The sequence below is a fragment of the Hyperolius riggenbachi genome, chromosome 7, assembly GCF_040937935.1.
Source record: "Hyperolius riggenbachi isolate aHypRig1 chromosome 7, aHypRig1.pri, whole genome shotgun sequence".
Taxonomy (NCBI): Eukaryota; Metazoa; Chordata; class Amphibia; order Anura; family Hyperoliidae; genus Hyperolius; species Hyperolius riggenbachi.
In genome coordinates, this window is record NC_090652.1 from 316,172,612 (window position 1) to 316,194,109 (window position 21,498).

Here is a 21,498-nt window from a genome sequence, read left to right on the forward strand (position 1 = left end):
ACAACATTTTTATGATTATTTACCACATGCGTAAAATTGTACGCATTGTTTACCTGCATGCGCAAAAAGTGCGGGAAAAAGCCCGCAAAAGTCGTTAAATCCTGCAAAACAAAAAAACAAATTCACAAAGAAAAAGGGGCGCATTATTTCTGACTTAACTACTGATTTGATATCGCCTACTAGTACTTGGTGAATTTTTTTTGTTTCACATTGACTTCAATGTAGTCTGGGGCCATGAGTGCCGTGCTCGCCGGACAAGTTTCTTATGCCACTTTTTTTCCGCATGGTTTCCGCATGTTTACTATGTAATGACGCACGTTTCCCCGATTTGTTTACACATTGTGCCCGCATGTGGACATTTTTTAGTGAATGTGGAAAAAATGCAGAATTTATCACTGGCGGTAATATAGCGGTAAAAAAATCTCTTCCCGCATGTGTGATTGTGAATAGAGCCCCTTGTGCTTAAAGAGACACTGAAGCGAAAAAAAAATGATGATATTATGATTTGTATGTGTAGTACAGATAAGAAATAAAACATTAACATCAGATACATCAGTGTAATTGTTTCCAGTACAGAAAGAGTTAAGAAACTACAGTGGTTATCTCTATGCAAAAAAGCCATTAAGCTCTACGACTCTCAAAGTCGTGCAGAGGGCTGTCTTCTGACTTATTATCTCAACTATAAGTGAACAGTTTTCTTTTTCTCTGCCAGAGGAGAGGCCATTACTTCACAGACTGCTCTGAAAGAATCATTTTGAATGCTGAGTGTTGTGTAATCTGCACATATTAGAGAATGCTGCAGTGTTAGAAAACACACTACATACCTGAAAATAAAAATATGAGAATATTTTCTTTGTTGCTAATCTTCTAATAATTATTCATAGTACACAACCAATTCACTATATCATATTTTTTTACACTTCAGTGTCTCTTTAAATAACCTTTAGGAAGGTGTTTTTCACCTCCTGCTGTGAATGATAGGCAGAGCCCAGGCAATCTACTTCCTTCACCAGAAATAAATGTGTCCATATGTTACCCGATTCTTCTGTTTGAATGACCATTCGAATACATATGCTATCATTCATAAAAGTGTGGTCGGTAACAAAAATCCGTGCGGGAGAATACCGCTTACGGTATTTTAGACTTCTGGGTGGTCATTCATAAAAATGTTGCCAGTTGCGATAGCAGTGCGGTGATTTCTCGAACTAGGCTGTCGGTAGGCTGGCGTAACAGGGGAAGCTGCCTGAGTCCCTCCGTGCGCTGCTCTCACTGCTGCTGCTTGGGAGGTCTGTCTCCATTCACTTGTATATATTTCGCATGCTTCTCGCTACTTCCTAGGGAGCGGTATTTCCCGTCCGCATACCGCTGTGCTCTAATCTTTATGAATTGACATTTTGTTACTTTTTCTACATAATCACAGCACAAGGCGGTAATTTATCGCTCTGCTAGCTTTTCATGCGGAAGGAGCCTTTATGAATGGACATTTTGCAAAGTGGTCGGTTAAGTCCGCTGTTTTCAGCATTTCTGCATGCGGGAATGCTTTATGAATGATAGCCATAATATCATCAGATTGAATCAATTATGTTCCATTCTGTTGGCCAATTTCTGGTTGAATCAACCAATACACTTGATCAGTCAGGTTGGAAAATAATCTGTTGATTGTAAAGAAATCGCTGCAATTCACAAGATTTCGATCGGCACGGAATTGATTTCTGGTGTCAGATCATAAAGGCAGAAGATCGTTCAGATCGAGTAGAGAAGGAGAATCGCCAGGATCTAGCATGCGGTGTGTGGGCCGGTAGTCGATCTTTTTTCAATCAACTACCCTGAAGTTGATTGCCCAATAAAGTCGAAAGTCAGTGGAAATTCAGCAGTGGAAAGCTGAGCACAGAAGGAGTCTAGGAATGTTTAAACTTCTGCAGCTGACTCCTCAAGCCAGCTGTACACTTATGGAAGGGGTAACATTTGTCAGTGATTGGCCAATCATAATTGAAAATGTATGCCAGGCTAAACACTACTCTTCTATATCTACATTTGAGCTCTTGCAAATTATACAGAGGGCGCTACCAATGTGGTCTATGGCGGTGCCCAAAGACCTGCCTGGCACTAGGCAAACCTCGTCCGAGAGATCTACCACGGCGGATAGTTCAAGGATACCCGAAGTGACATGTGACATAATGAGATAGACATGTGTATGTACAGTGCCTAGCACACAAATAACTATGCTGCGTTCCTTTTTTTCTTTCTCTGCCTGACAGAGTTAAATATCAGGTATGCAAGTGGCTGACTCAGTCCTGACTCAGACAGGAAGTGACTACAGTGTGACCCTCACTGATAAGAAAATTACAACTATAAAACACTTTCCTTGCTTCTGAGAGCAAGAAAGAGATAAAAAGGGGGGATTTCTTATCAGTGAGGGCTCGTTTCCACTATTGCGGTGCGGAATCGCCTGGATTCCACCGCTGACAAAATCGCATGCGGATGCGATTCCGCATGCGTTTTTGCCGTGATTTCGCATAGGCAGGGTATATGCGCTTTTAACCATGTCACTGCCTGTGTGAATTAACATGGTTACCTATGCGAAATCGCACGATGAAATTGCGGGAAAAACGCATGCGATTTCCCTAAGAGAAATACATTGCCTGCGATTCGCCTGCATTCCACACGCAGGCGAATTCTGCGGGCTCTGCCGTGCAGAAAAATCCTGCACAGAAAAACGCAAATGAAAACTGACAAGTGGAAACAGGGCCATCCACTTGTATTGGTTATGCAGTGGAAACGGGCCCTGGAAACGGGCCCTGAGGGTCACACTGTAGTTACTTCCTGTCTGAGTCAGCCACTTGCATACATGATATTTAACTCTTTCAGGCAGAGAAAGAAAAAAAAGGAACACAGCATAGTTATTTGTGTACTAGGCACTGTACATACCCATGTCTATCTCATCACGTCACTTCAGGTATCCTTTAAATGATGGGCAGTGGACATTTATGTCGTCTCTTGCCCCTCCCCCTCTCCATAGGACAGTACTCTGGCAGGCTCTCTGTACAGCACTCACTCCTCAGTGTGCACCTGCACTGATAGGGTTAATTCCCACCTGCTGCCGGGAGGTTTCACAATCAGGAAGCTCTTGATGAGATCACTGGATCCCTGAACCTGCCGGGATCTACTCTCTGTTGTTCCAGACAACTAACCTCACAGGAGCTGATCAGTCTTGGCGAGATAAGAGTGCTAGCTCTTCAGGAAAGAAGTTCCTACAAGTGATGTGTCATCGGGGTCCCTACCAGAAGCATGAAGCCCCCTTCCCAGAATAAACTCATGTATATAAAGTGCGGGTTATTCCTTATCATCCTCTTCTTCTGGGTAAGTGTTGTGAATAATAACTGTGTCACCCACATCTGGGTCATATTACGCCATAGAGAGGGGAGGCTGCTAACTGCATGTGTGGAGTTTGTGCAGTATTCACACAGTTAAAACTGTAACAAGAGGCATGTGGAGGCTGCCATATTTATTTCCTGTTAAACAATACCAGTTGCTTGGCAGCCCTGCTGGTCTATTTGGCTGCAGTAGTGTCGGAATAACACCAGAAACAAGCATGCAGCTAATCTTGGCAGATCTGACAATGTCCGAAACACCTGATCTGCTGCATGCTTGTTCTGGGGCTATGGCTAAAAGTATTAGAGGCAGAGGATCAGCAGGACAGCCAGGCAATGTGCATTGCTTAAAAGGAAATAAATATGGCAGCCTCCATAGCCCTCTCATTACAGTGCTTTAAAAAACACGGGTTGCCCTGGAATTAGCAAAACAGATATTATTCTGGGGGTTCTTTGGCAGCGACTGATATATTGTAAATAATTATCTGAAGTGTAAAGCAGCATACAGCTTGCATTAAATGAACATGTAAGGCAGAATCGTGCACAGCTCACTGACCGTCTGTACTGCTGAATATTCTCTTGCACAGTGGAATTCTGGTGAGAAGGATCAGATCTTCACACAGCAACCCTGAGGCCTAATCATTGCCTGACCAGCCTCAGTAATTAGCCTGCCAGATATGGGGGTCAGTCAAATGCAAATTGTATGCAGATGATTGGTTGGCTTCCAGGCTGATGAGGATTGTAATTATATTTGCATGAAAATTTAGCTAATTAGTATCTTATTGACTCTTGGTAGGAACAGACTAGGCAGAAACGCTAGCGTTGCGGAAAATGCACATAATGCAAGTCAATGGGCCGCAAAAACTCATATGTTTGTAAAAACGCTGCTCTTGCTGCATATTTTTCTAAAACGTGCACAATGAGAGTCAATGGTGATGCAGAGGCTTTTTGTGTTTTAAAACAAAGTTTGACAATGCAGTTCTGCTTCCTGTTGCCTTCGTAGTGATTTACATAAAACGCATTCAAAAAGCATGCAAAATGTATATGCAAACCGCAAATGCATTAAAACGCATGCAAACACATGGAAAACACACTAAAAACCGCATATGCAGCAAAATGTTTCCTTTCCCGCACTGTCTGGTGTGTTCCTACCTCCTCTCTTTTGGTCAACGAGGCAGATTTTCCTAGTTAATATCAGTTTGGTTGCAGTTTGTATGCAGCTGGGATGCAATGCAGTTGCTGCTAATTTTGATCAATTTTTGAGCTGCATACAATCTGCAAAAAAAGAAAAAAATCTCCAGAGCAAAGAGCTGGCCCATACCCCGTGCAAAAATCCCATCCACGATTTGCAGAGCAAGAGAAGATGTGTATAGGAAAATGCTGCCTTACTAATACTATTGTGACTGTTGTGCGATACCTGTTACACTCCTCCTCAACACATTTGGATTCACAGTTCCTTGTGGGTAAAAGGGATTCAAGATTAAACTCCATAAAAATCCTAAATCGCTAACCAGGAAATGCACAATTCAACCAAGTGCGCTCCCTGCCTAAAACGCCGGATAAGAGTGCAACGTGATGCAGTAAGTATAAAAAGGGGCCTTAAAGAGAACCAGAGACGAAGCACCCTCATGTATTTTACCATATATATCAGTGGGAACATGACAGTAAACACCTACCCTGTTTTTTGTTTCATTCTTATCTGCTAAATCCCCCTGTTATCAGCTCTGATAAGAATTCCCGACTGAGCATTCAGGCCTGGCGCTGGTGCACAAAATGCTAGCAGATTTTGAAACGCTTTTTATTTTTCTGTAGCGTTTTCAGCTAGCGTTTTGCGGTTTTGTCTCCCGGTTTTGGTGTAGTAGATTGCAGATATTGTTACAGTAAAGCTGTTAGGCCTAGTGCACACCGGAGCATTTCCGCTGCGGTTTGCGATCCGCTTGCGGATGTGGAAACGCTTGGGTAATGTATTTCAATGGGCTGGTGCACACCAGAGCGGGAGGCGGTTTGCAGAAACGCATACTCCCGGGCTGCTGCAGATTTTGGATTGCGGATGCGTTTCTGCCTCAATATTAAGTATAGGAAAAACGCAAACCGCTCTGAAAAACGGCACTTCAGAGCGGTTTTCCAGGCGTTTTTTGTTACAGTAGCTGTTCAGTAACAGCTTTACTGCAACAATACATGAAATCTACTATACCAAAACCGCTACACAAAACCGCAAAATGCTAGCTGAAACGCTACAGAAGAAAAAGCGTTTCAAAATCTGCTAGCATTTTGCGGATCTGCTAGCGGTTTTTGGTGTGCACTAGGCCTTACTGAACAGCTTCTGTAACAAAAACGCCGGCAAAACCGCTCTGAACAGGCATTTTTCAGAGCGGTTTGTGTTTTTTCCTATACTTAACATTGAGGCAGAAACGCCTCCGCAATCTAAAAAATGCCTCACCCCGGGAGTATGCGTTTCAGCAAAACGCCTCCCGCTCTGGTGTGCACATCCCCATTGAGATACATTGACCAAGCGGATCCGCAGCCGCAAGCGGCTGCAGAAACGCTGAAAAAGCCGCTCGGTGTGCACCAGCCCTCAGTCTGGCTTTCACCGGTATGATTATAGCGGAGTCTGTCTTCTATGATGTCTTTTCAAGCCCAAGTCTGCCCCCTGCTGGCTCTGCTCAGGAATCCTTATAGCTGAGTCATTATAGGAGAGCCAGAAGGGAGCGGGCTTGAAAAGACATCAGAGAAGACAGACTCAACTATAATTATTCCTGAGCAAAGCCAGACTGAATGCTAAGGGGGATTTTATCAGGTCTGATAAGAAACAAGCTGTGCTGTGCAGAGTGAAACAGAAAGCATGGTGGGTGTTTACTCTAATGTTCCCACTGATCTATGCTATAAATACATGAGGGTGCTTCGTCTCTGGTTCACTTTAATGTTTTAAAGCACACCTGAGGTGAGAGATGCAGTATATGGAGGCTGCCATATTTATTTCCTGTTAAACAATGCAGATTCCCTGGCTGTCCTGCTAAGCCTTGTGAATAACTGCGTCACCCACATCAACTCAGTGATATGGAGGCTTCCATATTGATTGCCTGTTACACAATACCAATTGCCTGGCAGCCCTGCTGATCTCTTTGGCTACAGTAGTGTCTGAATTACACACACCAGAAACAGGCATGCAGCTAATCCAGTCACACTTCAGTCAGATCACCTGATCTGCTGCATGCTTGTTTAGGGGCTATGGCTAAATGTATTAGAGGCAGAGGATCAGCAGGACAGCCAGGCAATCTGCATTGTTTAAAAGGTAACACACATGGCAGCCTCCATATCCCTCTTGCTTCAGTTGTCCTTTAAAATGTTAATTTTGCCTGGAACGATTGTCCCCGCTTATCTGGGAAGTGTATGGGCGTTACCTGATGTCCCTGTGCTCCGCCTCTGAGATCGGGGTTTCCATAGAGCAGAATGCGCAGTCCAGCCATGAGCGTGTCTGTACAGAGCTCAGCCCTCCGCTGTGACACACCATACAATGCAGATTTCCATACAATTTGATATATTGTATAGTTTATGGCCAGCCTTTGGCTATCATTCATAAAGCATTTCTGCATGCAGAAATGCTTAAAACAGCTGACTTTACCGAACACTCGACAAAGTCAGCATTCATAAAGGCTCTTTCCGCATGAAAAAAATGACGCTACCGAGCAGAGTGATAAATCACCGCCTTGTGCGGTGATTATCGGAACAAATGTAGCAAAATGTTCATTCATAAAATCACCGCAAGCGGTGTGAGGTCGGGAAGTTCCGCTCCCTCTGATGTGGCGATAATGTAAGTGAATAGAGACACAGACCTCCCAGGCAGCTGCAGCAGAGCGGAACACGGAGAAATGTATCAACTCGGCAGCTTCCGTGTCTCCGCCTGCCTACCGCCAGCTTAGTTCAGGGAATCTCCGCACTGCTACCGCACATGGATACATTTTTATGAATGCCCACCCAGAAGTCTAAAATGCCGGCAGCGGTGTTTTCCCGCATTGATTCCCCTTACCGACAGCTCCTTTATGAATGATAGCCTTTGTGGTGAGATTGTTCTGAGCTGCTGGTCAGTGTGTGTGTCTCGTCAGGTGACCGGCGTGGCGCTGATCTGCATCGGGGCCTCCGTACAGATGAAATTGTCCGATGTTTCGGTGGTGATTGTCGAGACCTCTTCCGGGGCCCCTACAGTCCTCACCATTGTGGGGGTCTTCATCTTCTTCCTGTCATTATTTGGCGCTGTGGCCGCTGTCAAAGAGAACAGCATCATGATGAAAAGTGTAAGTAACCCAAAATCCAACAATGACCTCATCTGCAGGTGGGTGTGGCTATGGGGTGGGTGCCCCCAGTGTAGTAATGGGCTTCAGTGACTGGTGGGTGTGGCTGTGGTGACCTCTCATCTGCAGGTAGGTGTGGCTCTGCTAAGGGTATCTCAGTGGCTGTTGGGTGTGGCTATCCCCAGTTTAGTCTCATTAGCTGGTAGGTGTGGCTGTGGTGTGGGTACAGCTAGTCTAGTAATTACCTAATTGGCTGGTGGGTGTGGCTACCCCAAGTCTAGTAATAACCTCATTGGCTGGTAGGTGTGGCTGTAGTGTGGGTACCACAGTCTTATTATTATTATTATTATTATTATTATTATTATTATTATTATTTATAAAGCGCCAACATATTACGCAGCGGTGGACATTAGTTTAGGTTACAGACAATATTTAGGGGTACAGGAATACATGCAAACCAGATCACGCAGCACAGTATGAGTACAAGGTAATGCTTAGTCACTGGATAGAGCATGGAGATCACACAGCACAGTATGAGTACAAGGTAATGCTTAGTCACTGGATGGAGCATGGAGATCACACAGCACAGTATAAGTACAAGGTAATGCTTAGTCACTGGATGGAGCATGGAGATCACACAGCACAGTATGAGTACAAGGTAATGCTTAGTCACTGGATGGAGCATGGAGATCACACAACACAGTATGAGTACAAGGTAATGCTTAGTCACTGGAGGGGAGCATGGAGATCACACAGCACAGTATGAGTACAAGGTAATGCTTAGTCACTGGATGGAGCATGGAGATCACACAGCACAGTATGAGTACAAGGTAATGCTTAGTCACTGGATGGAGCATGGAGATCACACAACACAGTATGAGTACAAGGTAATGCTTAGTCACTGGAGGGGAGCATGGAGATCACACAGCACAGTATGAGTACAAGGTAATGCTTAGTCACTGGATGGAGCATGGAGATCACACAGCACAGTATGAGTACAAGGTAATGCTTAGTCACTGGATGGAGCATGGAGATCACACATCACAGTATGAGTACAAGGTAATGCTTAGTCACTGGAGGGGAGCATGGAGATCACACAGCACAGTATGAGTACAAGGTAATGCTTAGTCACTGGATGGAGCATGGAGATCACACAGCACAGTATCAGGGCCGGATTTCTGGCAAGGCCACATAGGCCATGCCTAGGGCACCAGAAATTTAGGGGCGGCTCAGTGAGGGGCAGTAAAGCTATTCTATGCAGCCATCCCTATCTACAAGAACAGATTTAACCATCAAACTCCCTGTCCTGTACTTGTGTCGTCCATGCAAGACCTGTAAGCTCTATCCTGCAGGTACACTTCAGCCTAGCTCTCATGGTGACACAATGGTTCCATCATTAATGAGATGACAAACATAACATAAAAGTTCTTAAGGAAAACATAACTTATAATCTATACGCATATTACTAAAATAGTCATCTGTGACAACTGACATCCAATGATGGAAAGTAAGTAGAATTCTCATTGGGGCACACAGAGATAACAAACAAACAGACGGTATAGTTGGCCTTGGGCGGTGAAAAGTACAAATCCGGCCCTGCACAGTATGAGTACAAGGTAATGCTTAGTCACTGGATGGGAGCATGGAGATCACACAGCACAGTATGAGTACAAGGTAATGCTTAGTCACTGGAGGGGAGCATAGAGATCACACAGCACAGTATGAGTACAAGTTAATGCTTAGTCACTGGATGGAGCATGGAGATCACACAGCACAGTATGAGTACAAGGTAATGCTTAGTCACTGGAGGGGAGCATAGAGATCACACAGCACAGTATGAGTACAAGGTAATGCTTAGTCACTGGATGGGAGCATGGAGATCACACAGCACAGTATGAGTACAAGGTAATGCTTAGTCACTGGAGGGGAGCATAGAGATCACACAGCACAGTATGAGTACAAGGTAATGCTTAGTCACTGGATGGGAGCATGGAGATCACACAGCACAGTATGAGTACAAGGTAATGCTTAGTCACTGGATGGGAGCATGGAGATCACACAGCACAGTATGAGTACAAGGAATTGCTTAGTCACTGGATGGAGCATGGAGATCACACAGCACAGTATGTTTCCCAACCTTTTCCGGCCCGGGGAACACTGTCTGACCAAATTTTTCTCCGTGGAACGGCGCGCGCGCGCGGTGGGGGCGATGTGGCCCCCGGTTGTTTGCGCGACCTAGTGGACAGTGCCGCTATGGGGGGGGGGGGGCTGGGGTGCGGCTGCATAGCTGGCATAGTTGCCCCAGTGTAGGGAGTTTAGTTGCCTCAGTATAGTGCCCCAGTATAGCCAGTATAGTACCCCAGTATAGCCCCCCAGTATAGCCAGTATTGTGCCCCAGTATAGCTAGTATAGTGCCCCAGAATAGTGCCCCAGTATAGCCAGTTTAGTGCCCCAGTATAGTGCCCCAGTATAGCCAGTATAGTGCCCCAGTATAGCCAGTATAGTACCCCAGTATAGCCCCCCAGTATAGCTAGTATAGTGCCCAAGTATAGCTAGTATAGTGCCCCAGTATAGCCAGTATAGTGCCCCAGAATAGTGCCCCAGTATAGCCAGTATAGTGCCCCAGTATAGCCCCCCAGTATAGCTAGTATAGTGCCCCAGTATAGCTAGTATAGTGCCCCAGAATAGTGCCCCAGTATAGCCAGTATAGTGCCCCAGTATAGCCAGTATAGTACCCCAGTATAGCCCCCCCAGTATAGCCAGTATTGTGCCCCAGTATAGCTAGTATAGTGCCCCAGAATAGTGCCCCAGTATAGCCAGTTTAGTGCCCCAGTATAGTGCCCCAGTATAGCTAGTATAGTGCCCCAGTATAGCCAGAATAGTACCCCAGTATAGCTAGAATAGTGCCCCAGTATAGCCAGTTTAGTGCCCCAGGATAGCCAGTATAGTACCCCAGAATAGTGCCCCAGTATAGCCAGTTTAGTGCCTCCCGCCCGTCCCCGCGGCCGCCGCTGTTATTACCTTGTTAACAGCGGCCGCTCTCCCCTCTCCGGCGCGTGTATATTCAAGCAGCGTATCTCCGGCTGCTCTGTGTGATGCACTGATGCGGAAGAAAGGAGGGCAGCGGCTTCCTGTAACGGCGATATGTATCGCCGTTACTATGGTAACCGAGCCCTGCCTCCTTCCGCATCAGTGCATCACACAGAGCAGCCGGAGATGCGCTGCTAGCATATACATGGTCTGGAGAGGGGAGAGCGGCCGCTGCTAAGGTAATAACAGCGGCGGCCGCGGGGACGGGCGGGAGGGGGGATAAGAGCACGGCACACCAGGCAACGTTCCGCGGCACACTAGTGTGCCGCGGAACAGCGGTTGGGAAACAATGGGATAGAGCATGGAGATTAGGCAAGTTAGGCTCACTCAGATGCATAGCATGGGTTCACAGTAATGGAGGTGCATGATCAGGTAGGACACAAAAGGACGACCCTGCCCAAAGGCTTACAATCTAGAGGGAGAGGTAGGGACACAAGAGGTAGGGGACCAGAGTTCAGCTGTGGGTTTAGAGCACTTGTGAGGGGTGGTAGGCCAGAGTGAAAAGGTGAGTTTTGAGGGCCTTCTTGAAGGTGTTTGAAGGAGGGGGCTGCCCTAATGGGTGGAGGTAGGGAGTTCCATAGTGTTGGAGCGGCTCTTGAGAAGTCTTGGAGGCGTGCATGGGACTGGGTGATGCGGGGGATGGTCAGGCAAAGTTCATTGGAGGAGCGGAGTGAGCGGCTTGGTGTGTATCTCTGAGTAAGATCAGAAATGTAGGTTGGACAGGCTATTCGGTTCATAGGGAGGTGGAAGTTGCAGGACTGTGAGGTTTTGGATGTGGGGAGTGAAGGAGAATGCGGAGTCCAGGGTGACACCCAGACAGCGGGCTTAAGAGGTGGGGCGAATGGTAGTGTGGTTAACAGTGACCTGCACATCTGGGAGGTCCAGGGATGACTGGGGTGGGAAGATCATACATTCCGTTTTGTCTAGATTTCGTTTCAGGAACCTAGCGGACATCCAGGAGGAGATGGCAGATAGGCAGGAGGAGACCTTGTCCATGGTAGTCGTGGATATGTCAGGGGTGTGGAAGTAGATCTGGGTGTCATCTGCATACAGATGATAGTTAAAACCCATTGAGGAGATAACCTTGCCAATGGAGGATGTGTATAGGGAGAACAGTAGGGGGCCAAGGACTGAGCCTTGGGGGACTCCTACCAAGAGGTGGTTGCGGGTGGACGAGAACTCATTGAAGGAGGTCATGAAGAAGTGGTTGGAGAGGTAGGATGAAAGCCAGGTCAGGGTGAGGTTGTGAATGCCCATGGATTGGAGGGACTGGAGGAGTAGGGGATGATCTACTGTATCAAAAGCTGCTGAAAGGTCAAGGAGGAGGAGAATGGAGTATTTACCTTCATCTTTAGCTAAGGCAAGGTCATTGACCACTTTGAGAGCAGTTTCGGTTGAGTGGGCAGGCCGAAATCCAGATTGCAGTGGGTCTAGTAGTGAGTTGGCATTGAGGTACTGGTCAGGCGTTTGTGAACCAGACGCTCAAGGCGTTTTGAGGCAAAGGGGAGGAGGGAGATCGGGCGGTAGTTGGAGGGTAGCGAGGGGTCAAGGGAATGTAATGGAGGTAATGACCTCCTTTGGCTGGTGGATATGGCTGTAGCGTGGGTACTCCCTAGTCTAGCAATGGCTTCATTTGCTGGTGGGTGTGGCTATGGTTTGGGTAACCCCAGTCTAGTTATGGCCTCATGGCTAGAGGGTGTGGCTACCCCAGTCTAGTAATGGCCTCATTGGCTGGTGGGTGTGGCTATAGTTTGGGTAACCCCAGTCTAGTTATGGCCTCATTGGTGGGGGTGGCTGTGGTTTGAGTAACCCCTGTCTAGTAATGACCTCATTGGCTGGTGGATGTGGCTATGGTTTGGGTAACCCCAGTATTGTAATGGCCTCATTGGCTGGTGGGTGTGGCTATGGTTTGGGTAACCCCAGTATAGTAATGGCCTCATTGGCTGGTGGGTGTGGCTATGGTGTGGGTACCGCCAGTCTAATGTGAAAAGTATAGAAGTTCCTCTTGACTTATTTGGCATTATAAGATGCCATATGTATGTGTTTCTCCAACCTTCACAGCCAGATGGTGCCAGAGGTGTGACCTTTGCTCTCTTTCTCTGTCTCAGTTTGCAGTGCTTATGCTCCTAGTGTTTGCCATAGAGATCATTGTGGGCGCATCGGCCTTTTCCTACCGAGATCGGGTAAGTGGTTGAACTGGACATGAAAAACACAATTTATTTGGGAGAGGTTGTTGTTGTTTTTATAATTATTATTAATAATAAAATTAAAAAAATACTAGCTGATGACCTGGCGTTGCCCGGATAAGGATTTGGTTGTTGGTGGGTCCGGCCTCTTTTTTTTGTTTTTTTTGTTTTTTTTTTGTTTTCTAACCTTGATACAGTCGCTCAGTTTGTGAGCTTTGTGATCCGTGTCATCAATGTGAGAATGGAAGCAGTTTATCAATCAAAGAAATCTGATTGGCTGTTTGTGGCTCCGCCCATTTTCTGAATTTGGCCCCCAAGTCACATAATGACTGACTGTTGCCTGTTTGAAGCCTCTGCTATTACCAGTATAAGAATGGCAGTCCCACCACCAGATAGTATCTATGCCCCTGTGTTTATACAAATATAAACAAACACTTGGTTCTGTTTCTATTTTTAGAACACACTAACTCTGTATCTCCATCTTGTGGCCAAAAAGTAAAACCACATCCAAATACCCTTTTATACACCTTCCCATAGAAAAATGAAATACATTTTCATTTATTTTTTAAAAAACCCTTGGTCAAGTGGTTAAATATTCCCCTTGAAAATAGGTGAGTTTTGATTGGCTGTTTATAGGCTCCACCCATTTTTCTGAATATTCATTCCAGTCACCTTGTGAGCAAGTGTGCCAAGTTTGAGAACCCTGCCATTAACAGTGTAAGAATGGCTGCAGTTCAGTACATTTGCAGTACATTTTCCCAGTGAAAATTAATTGCTGAAATGAGACTGGCTGTTTTATGCTCCACCCACTTTTCCAAAATGTTTCACCTTGGTCATCAAGTGACCAGCTGCGCCTAGTGTGGGAACTCTGGCTTGATTACTGTGAGAATGGCAGCCTTTATGAATGGGTGAAATCTGATTGGCTGTTTGTTGCTCCACCCAGGTGTGCAGGGGGGCCGCGAGACCCCCAGAACATATCATCTTTGAAATCGGTCAAGAGACACACGCACACTTAGTTGTTATTATTATATTTGTTGTATATTTTTCCTATTTTTATTATATAATGTATGTTTTAATTAATCTTCTTATACACTTTTTTTTCCCCCTCTATTTTTATTAGTACTAGTATAGTATTAGTCATTTGTACGCTTAATTATATGTATATTTTTATTATTATTTTATATAGTCCTCTCCCATGGAGCTGTAGAGTAGGGAACAAACTTTGGTACATAAACATACAGACATTGGTACCTAATACAGAAATGGCAGACCTCAGTATTATTATTATTATTATAATTATTATGGATGTATATAGCACCTACATCTCCTGTGGCGGTGTACAATCTAGTTTACACAGGACAGGCAGACAATGGATTACAGATAAACAATGAACAAGTCAGCAAGCGTCATACATGAAGGTGGATGAGAAACAAAATATTATTAAACAGAAAAAAAAAAAAACATTCGGTACCTTTCTCTCCTGCACCCTTATACATACCAGTTGATGCAGGGGAAAGAAAAAAAAAAGTAATTGAAATGAATGACTAGTGCATGCATTTTGCTGCTTGTGGCAGACGTCCCGGACTCCCTGCCTAAGGGAAACAGCCTGGCCCAGTGAGCTAACAGTCTAATATAATTTATGGTGGTCACTGTACAGGGAGAGAACCCTGGCCTTGTAAGCTTACAATCTATTAGGGATGAGCAATCAGATGCAAATATTTCCAAGTTCATGCAGAATTATGTGAACTTTCTATGCAGCGTGAAAATGGACCAGTCAAGTCTCATCTAGGTTTAAAATGATTGGTCCATTTTTAAGCTGCATACAGTTGCATGAGAATTTACATAAATCTGCATGAACTCGGAAATATTTGCATCTCATTGATCATCCCTACAGACTATAGGGAAGAAGCCTCATTTTACCTGACCAGCAGGATTGGTCCATGAGATGCAAATTTTGCTTCAAATTGTATGCAGCTTGGAAACAGAATGCTGTGCTTTGATTGGTCTATTTACAAGTGGCATAAGTATAGCATGAGGTTTGCATCCGCTCTGCATTATTGACTTCCCTTTCATAGAGTATCCGTACGCCATTATCTCCCGCTTATCTGTGTTCATCTCTCCCACAGCTGCAGTTGGAGGTCCTTCACAGGTTTCTGATAATGCTAAAGAAATATGGAAGTGATAAGCAGATAACCCGAGGGGTGGACGGCGTCCAACAACAGGTGAGTGACCCCCTGTCAGTAACTGTCAGCTCTTCTGCCAACTGACTGCATGGTTGGGAACCTGCTGCAGTGTGTAGCTCATAAAATGCATGCACTTCCTATTGGGAGCTTGGAACTTCATGTCATACAATTCAGACATGCTGCAGGCTGTGGCCAGTACTGGCTCGAGTCATTATCGGGCCCCGGGGCAAAATTAACCAGGGGGCTCCCCTGCAACCCCTCGCACCTGACCACATCCACTCCATTAAGCCTAATTTGTGTGCCATTAAAAAATTCACCCCCTAGGGCCACCGAGCTGACTGCCAGCCCATCACCCCCCCCCCCCCCCTGCAGAGTTTTCAGCAGTGTAGCGACTCCATGGCTGGATTGGAGGCAAGGCCACATAGGCCACGGCCCAGGGAGCAAGGGGAGGGCAGCAGGCTGGCACACTCATGCAGTTAAATTGCCAAACATGTAAATGGTAGCGGTCTCAGACCCAGTCCGTGGCAGTGAAGGACATTACAGGACGAGGGGAGCACAGGAACGGGGCGGCGGGGTAGGGAACAGTGGGCCTTGGGCAATAAAATGTACAAATCTGGTTCTGAGCGACTCACCTGTTGCACTCCCGTTAGTCCTCGCGTTCCCATCACCATCCTCTCATAATGACATGCGCCTTGTCAGAGGAGAGGAACCCCTGCAGGGATAAAGACTGGAACGCACGGACTAATAGGAGTGCAATAGCCGGCGCAGGGGACAGAGATCAAGCTGGGGGCCAGGGGAACCTAGGGGGCGGCCCGGCAGCGGTCATGGGGACCCCGGGGCAATTGCCCTGTTTGCCCTCTAAGAAAGTGCCAGCCCTGGTTGTGGCCAGATGGCATGACTGGTAAAGTAGATTTATCCTGGCATCATTATTTATAAAGTGCTGTAGAATAAGTAGAATAAATGGGGGAACATGGTACAGAGACAGCTCATGTATTCGAGGGTCAGTACACAAGTGAGGTGGCACATGTGCAAGTCCAGCCGGTGGGGGAGAAGATCGGGTAGTGACCACTGGGGAGGACGGCCTTTGCCAAACAAGCTTACAATCTGATGGAGTTGTTGCTGAGTTTTGATTGACTCAGGTGCAAGGTACATGCAATCTGCAGGAAAGTCTCATCAGCTCAGAAATCAGCATCTGACTGTTCCCCTCTAAAGGGTGGTACACACCATGCAACTTCCTGTCGGATCGATGGGTCCAATCAATAATTTTCCATGTCCAATCTGCTCCCAATCAAGAACAGCGTTGATTGTACTAATGATCTGAAAATCGATCCCTTTATCAAGCGAGAGCAGATTGGACATTTTGAAATTATGGATAACAAATCATAATTTGCAGTTTTCTGCATTGTACATATACCATTTTTTTTATTATATTACCAAGGTTTGCAATGCTGGCTTTCTGTGCTAACTCAGATGCTGCTTGGCTGAACTAAACAGCATTGTGTCCAAACTCCTCCCCATCCCATTCATACCTCACAGGAGGTAGTCAGAGAGGAGGCAGCAGCCAGTCTTCCTGGGAGCAGACAGCTGACCCCACCCATCGGAAGGAGCAGAGGGAGGAGACGGACCTCTGGGTCTTGTGACTGACTTTTCCAAATGGAATTTCTCTAAATAGCTGCATCAAATATGAAAATTTATGTGAATATTTCACCTTTAAGAGGATTGAAGGATTTATAAAAACATAAACTAACCATCCATCCAAGAAGAGCTAATCCAGCGGGGGAAGGTGGGTTCTCAGGCGGTCCCCTCTGGTCCCGGGGCCTTGTTGCAGTCACAACCCCTGCATCCATGCTAGCTATGACTTCCCCTGTTCTGATGTCCATTGCTCAGCAGCTGTCTGTTCTGTCTGTTCGCAGTTCCGGTGTTGCGGAGCCAGAAACTTCACAGATTGGTTTTATACCAATTCCACCGTCTATTCCGATGGCGTGCCAGGCAGCTGTTGTAAGACCCCGCAGCCGAAGTGCGGAGAGAATGCCACATCGCACAGCGACCGCATCTTCAAAGAGGTGAGAAGTAATGGAGGGATCGCAGGGACTGGCTGCTTGTACTGTAGAGAATCCTTCAAACCCCACCCCTACCCTGTACTGTAGAGAACCCCCACAAGCCATGCCAGCTACCCTCTGTAATGGCAGGTTATGTCTTGCAGGGCTGCGTGCTGAAGATACAGGTGTGGCTTTCAGAACATATTGATGTGATTGGCGCGGTGGGCGTTGGCCTCGGCTTCACACAGGTAATCTGCATATCATATTACTCTTCATCATGCACCACCAGCCAGCAGTCATGTGATGCCCTTCCTGTGCTCATGCTATCTATTCTCCATAGTATTGTAAGGAGTTGATGCTCCCCCCTCCTCCAGCAATTGCATGCAGAACTACACTTCCCATAATCCCCAGCAGGGACTGGCAGCCACGACACGTCAATGAGATGCAAATAATCATGGATTACATGCAAATTGCATGCGCTGTGAAATTCAGCCAATCACAAACAGGAAATGCATTTCATTGGCCTAAACTCCAAACAACTTGCAAAAAAGTCGACTTATTGGCCATTTTTAATTTATTTTACAGTTTTAATATAAACATTTCTCACAACAGTGAGTGATAACAGTTGGACCACAGCCCCTTAACCACTACCCGAAACCATTATACACAGCTGATCCCTATAGGTACCCATATGATTTAACAGCCTTGCATGTTGAATGGTGTTGAAGGCCCTCGCCCATGTTAAAGGAACACTATCAAAGCAAGTGTTCTGTAAATCTTTTCCTACTTTTCATGTTAAATATCAGAGGCAAAAGCTTTAATTCGTTGTGTGTAGGATTTAGCTTTATTTGGAACAAATCAATTGCAGAAGGGGTGTCTACTTCAATGCACAGCCAGAGTTGCATATCAGTCTACAGAGTTTTTTTTTTATCTGAAGCAAAAAAGAAAAAGTATGAAAAGCTGTGATGTCAGAACTACAAATGTTTCTAACAAGTTACATTTCCTCTGCTCTCTGCAGACATTTCAGTCACAGGCACACACAGGGTTAACAGATGCAGGTAATTCCCCCTCCCCTCATGATTCATTCTGCCGTCAGTTTTGGCGTAAAGTGTGAAAGTAATTTGATAACAGTAAACCTAAGAGGTTGCCAGTGAAATGTATACAGCAGTAGTTAGCAGCACTTCCCAAAACAATTCCTATCTTCATTGAAAAAAACAACAACCTGTTAATCGTGATCTGCAAACTTCACTCTCCAGCTGTTAAGGAACTACAAGTCCCACAATGCATTTGCCTTTATGAATCACGACTGTCAGACTCCTGCAATACATTGTGGGACTTGTAGTTCCTTGATAGCTGCAGAGCCAAGTTTGCAGATCATTGCTTTAAGGCATGGGGGTCACAGTTGGAAATAGATGGCCCTTATTTATCCCTCTTCTGATTCAGTTATTTTGAAGATGGTGAGAAGCACATTTTGGATGAAGAAGAAAACTGGATCACAAGAGGGGTAATAGAGACCATCTGTGTCTAAATCTAAAACCATTGAATGGGAGGGGGCCTTCAACACCATTTGTCAACATAGGAGGCCCCTCCAGTTCTAACAGATGTTTCACCAATTTTGCAGAGCGAGGCGTCCAGTTCTTTAGGGTAACTCTGCTTAACTGGTCACCCAGTATAAACGTGTCAGGTTATTTTGCTCTGCTGAGATGAACCAGCTGAGATGATCAGCTCTCCGGTAATGAACAGCCTTCTGAACCAGATAAGCGCAGTGCAAAGTCCAGACTCAGCCCAGGTGATTGCCTCTTCCTGCGAGGAGAATCATGTAAAAAAATTGCTGTGATCGCGTTCCATTTTTGTTTGCGATTATATGCGACCGTGGTCATTTTTACAGTGATTTTAATGCACGTGAATGGGAGCTATTATTAAAAAAATTTGTATGTATAAGACTACTTTTTAACCCTTGAAAATCATCTGAAAAGTCAGGGGTCGTCTTATACGCCGGGTGTCATTGATGCCGGGTGATACGCCCTATCCTGTTACCGCCTCTCAGATCTCGCTGCTGAGGACTGTAGTGAAGCGGCGCACATGTGTGAGATCCTATCCTGTTACCGCCTCTCAGATCTCACTGCTGAGGACTGTAGTGAAGCGGTGCAGGCACACGTGTGAGATCCTATCCTGTTACCGCCTCTCAGACCTCGCTGCTGAGGACTGTAGTGAAGCGGCGCACATGTGTGAGATCCTATCCTGTTACCGCCTCTCAGATCTCACTGCTGAGGACTGTAGTGAAGCGGTGCAGGCACACGTGTGAGATCCTATCCTGTTACCGCCTCTCAGACCTCGCTACTGAGGACTGTAGTGAAGCGGCGCAGGCGCTCATGTGTGAGATCCTATCCTGTTACTGCCTCTCAGATATCACTGCTGAGGACTGTAGTGAAGCGGTACAGGCACATGTGTGAGATCCTATCCTGTTACCGCCTCTCAGATCTCGCTGCTGAGGACTGTAGTGAAGCGGTGCAGGCGCACATATGTGTGAGATCCTATCCTGTTACCGCCTCTCAGATCTCGCTGCTGAGGACTGTAGTGAAGCGGCGCAGGCGCACATGTACAAGATCAGAGGCAGAGGAGGTGGTAAATAGGATACAAGGGCGGAGCCAGAAGGGTAAAAGAGGCGGGTTTCATGGGCACAGCGCAATCTATTCTTCCATACCGCTCTGGTAAACAAGGAGAGCTGACCATTTAGGGAGAGGGAGAGTTGACCAATCCAACCAGTCATTTGCCTATGTACTGTTATATACTGGGTACCACATACAGTACAGCACCAGTATCTGTTCATACATAGCACCAGTATATGATGTTTTTATTTTTATTTTTTTATTTGGTTTGTGTTAAAAGAGGGGTAGTCTTATACGGCGAGTATATCCCAAACTCTATTTTTTTTTTTAGCTAGAAAAGTTGGGGGGGTTTTCTTATACGCCCAGTAGTCTTATACGCCAGAATATACGGTATATATTTTTTTTTTTGGTGCTCAAAGCGCTGATGCCCCAAAAAACGCTCAGAGAAGCACAAAAAGGTTGCTAATTGTCTTACATGCGTGTTTTAATGCAATGTGTATGCAGCTTAGAATTGGGCCATTCAGAACTGGCAGAAAGAGCATTCAATTAGCCCAATTTCCAGGCTGCATAAAATTTGCATCAGCTTGGATTTTCTTGCATGTCATTGACCCTCCCCTTCTGGTTTGTAGACTGGTTCTCTTTGTGTCTTGCAGATCCTCGGAGTCATCCTGTCGTGCCTTATAGTGAAGATTCTGCAGGAGAATTATGTCGCCATGTGAGGCGTGAGGAAGATGGACGCTCATTAATATCACTCGTGCGTCCTGTAAATACGACGTGCGCAGATGTTAGCGGGGGAGGGGTTCCCAGATGTGATTACTTATAAATGTTGAGTATCACCTAATAAACCATCTATCACACTTGTGTGCAGACCCTCCGCATAAATATTTCTGTATGTGGGAGAGACAGGAGCGTGGAGTATCGGCGGGGAGGTCGGGTGGTCTTCCCAGCGCTGAAGCCCCTCTGGAAAGTAAATGGGTCGTTCACAGGGCAGTTTCTAGGTTAAATTGCCCCCAGGGTGAGGGTGTAAAGGTAGATGGCCAGACAGGATAGGCTAGCCAGGTATACGTAAACCCAGTATAGGTGCCCCTAGTATAGGCTAGCCAGGTATAGGTGCTTCCCCCCCCCCCCTCCCCAGTATAGGCTAGCCTGGAATGAGTGCCCCAAATTAACTTAGCCAGGCATAGGTGCCTCTGGTATAGGTTAATGAAGTAAAGGTGCCCCTAGTATAGGTTAGGTAAGTAAAGGTGTCCAGGTATAGGTTGCCCCAGTATAGGCTAGCCAGGTATAGGTTGCCCCAGTATAGGTTGCCCCTGTATAGGCTAGCCAGGTATAGGTTGCCCCAGTATAGGCTAGCCAGGTATAGGTGAGCCCAGTATAGGCTAGCTAGGTATAGGTGAGCCCAGTATAGGCTAGCTAGGTATAGGTGAGCCCAGTATAGGCTAGCCAGTATAGGTGCCCCCAGTGTAGGCTAGCCAGGTATAGGTGCCCCTAGTATAGGTCAGCTAAGTAAAGGTGTCCAGGTATAGGGGCCCCAGTATAGGCTAGCCAGGTATAGGTGCCCCAAATTAACTTAGCCAGGTATAGGTGTCTCTAGTATAGGTTATCCAGGTATAAGTGCCCCTCAGTCTGCAGAGCTGCTTACTACTTCCATTAATCAGGTGGGGCTAGTGCACACCAAAATCGCTATTGCAATCGATAGCACTAAGCGTTTTGCATTCGAGATTCTGTGAA

General features: G+C 46.1%; 1 protein-coding gene across 1 annotated transcript; it reads left to right on the top strand.

Annotated features, from left to right (window-relative positions):
- Nucleotides 1–3,288: 3,288 nt before the first annotated feature.
- LOC137526218 (CD63 antigen-like) lies at nt 3,289–20,504 on the top strand. The gene is made up of 7 exons (XM_068247435.1): nt 3,289–3,360; nt 7,475–7,663; nt 12,859–12,933; nt 15,063–15,158; nt 17,033–17,182; nt 17,323–17,406; nt 20,421–20,504. Exons 1-7 carry the CDS (start codon nt 3,289–3,291, stop codon nt 20,484–20,486), a joined length of 732 nt encoding a protein of 243 aa, XP_068103536.1. The 3' UTR covers nt 20,487–20,504.
- Nucleotides 20,505–21,498: the final 994 nt, after the last annotated feature.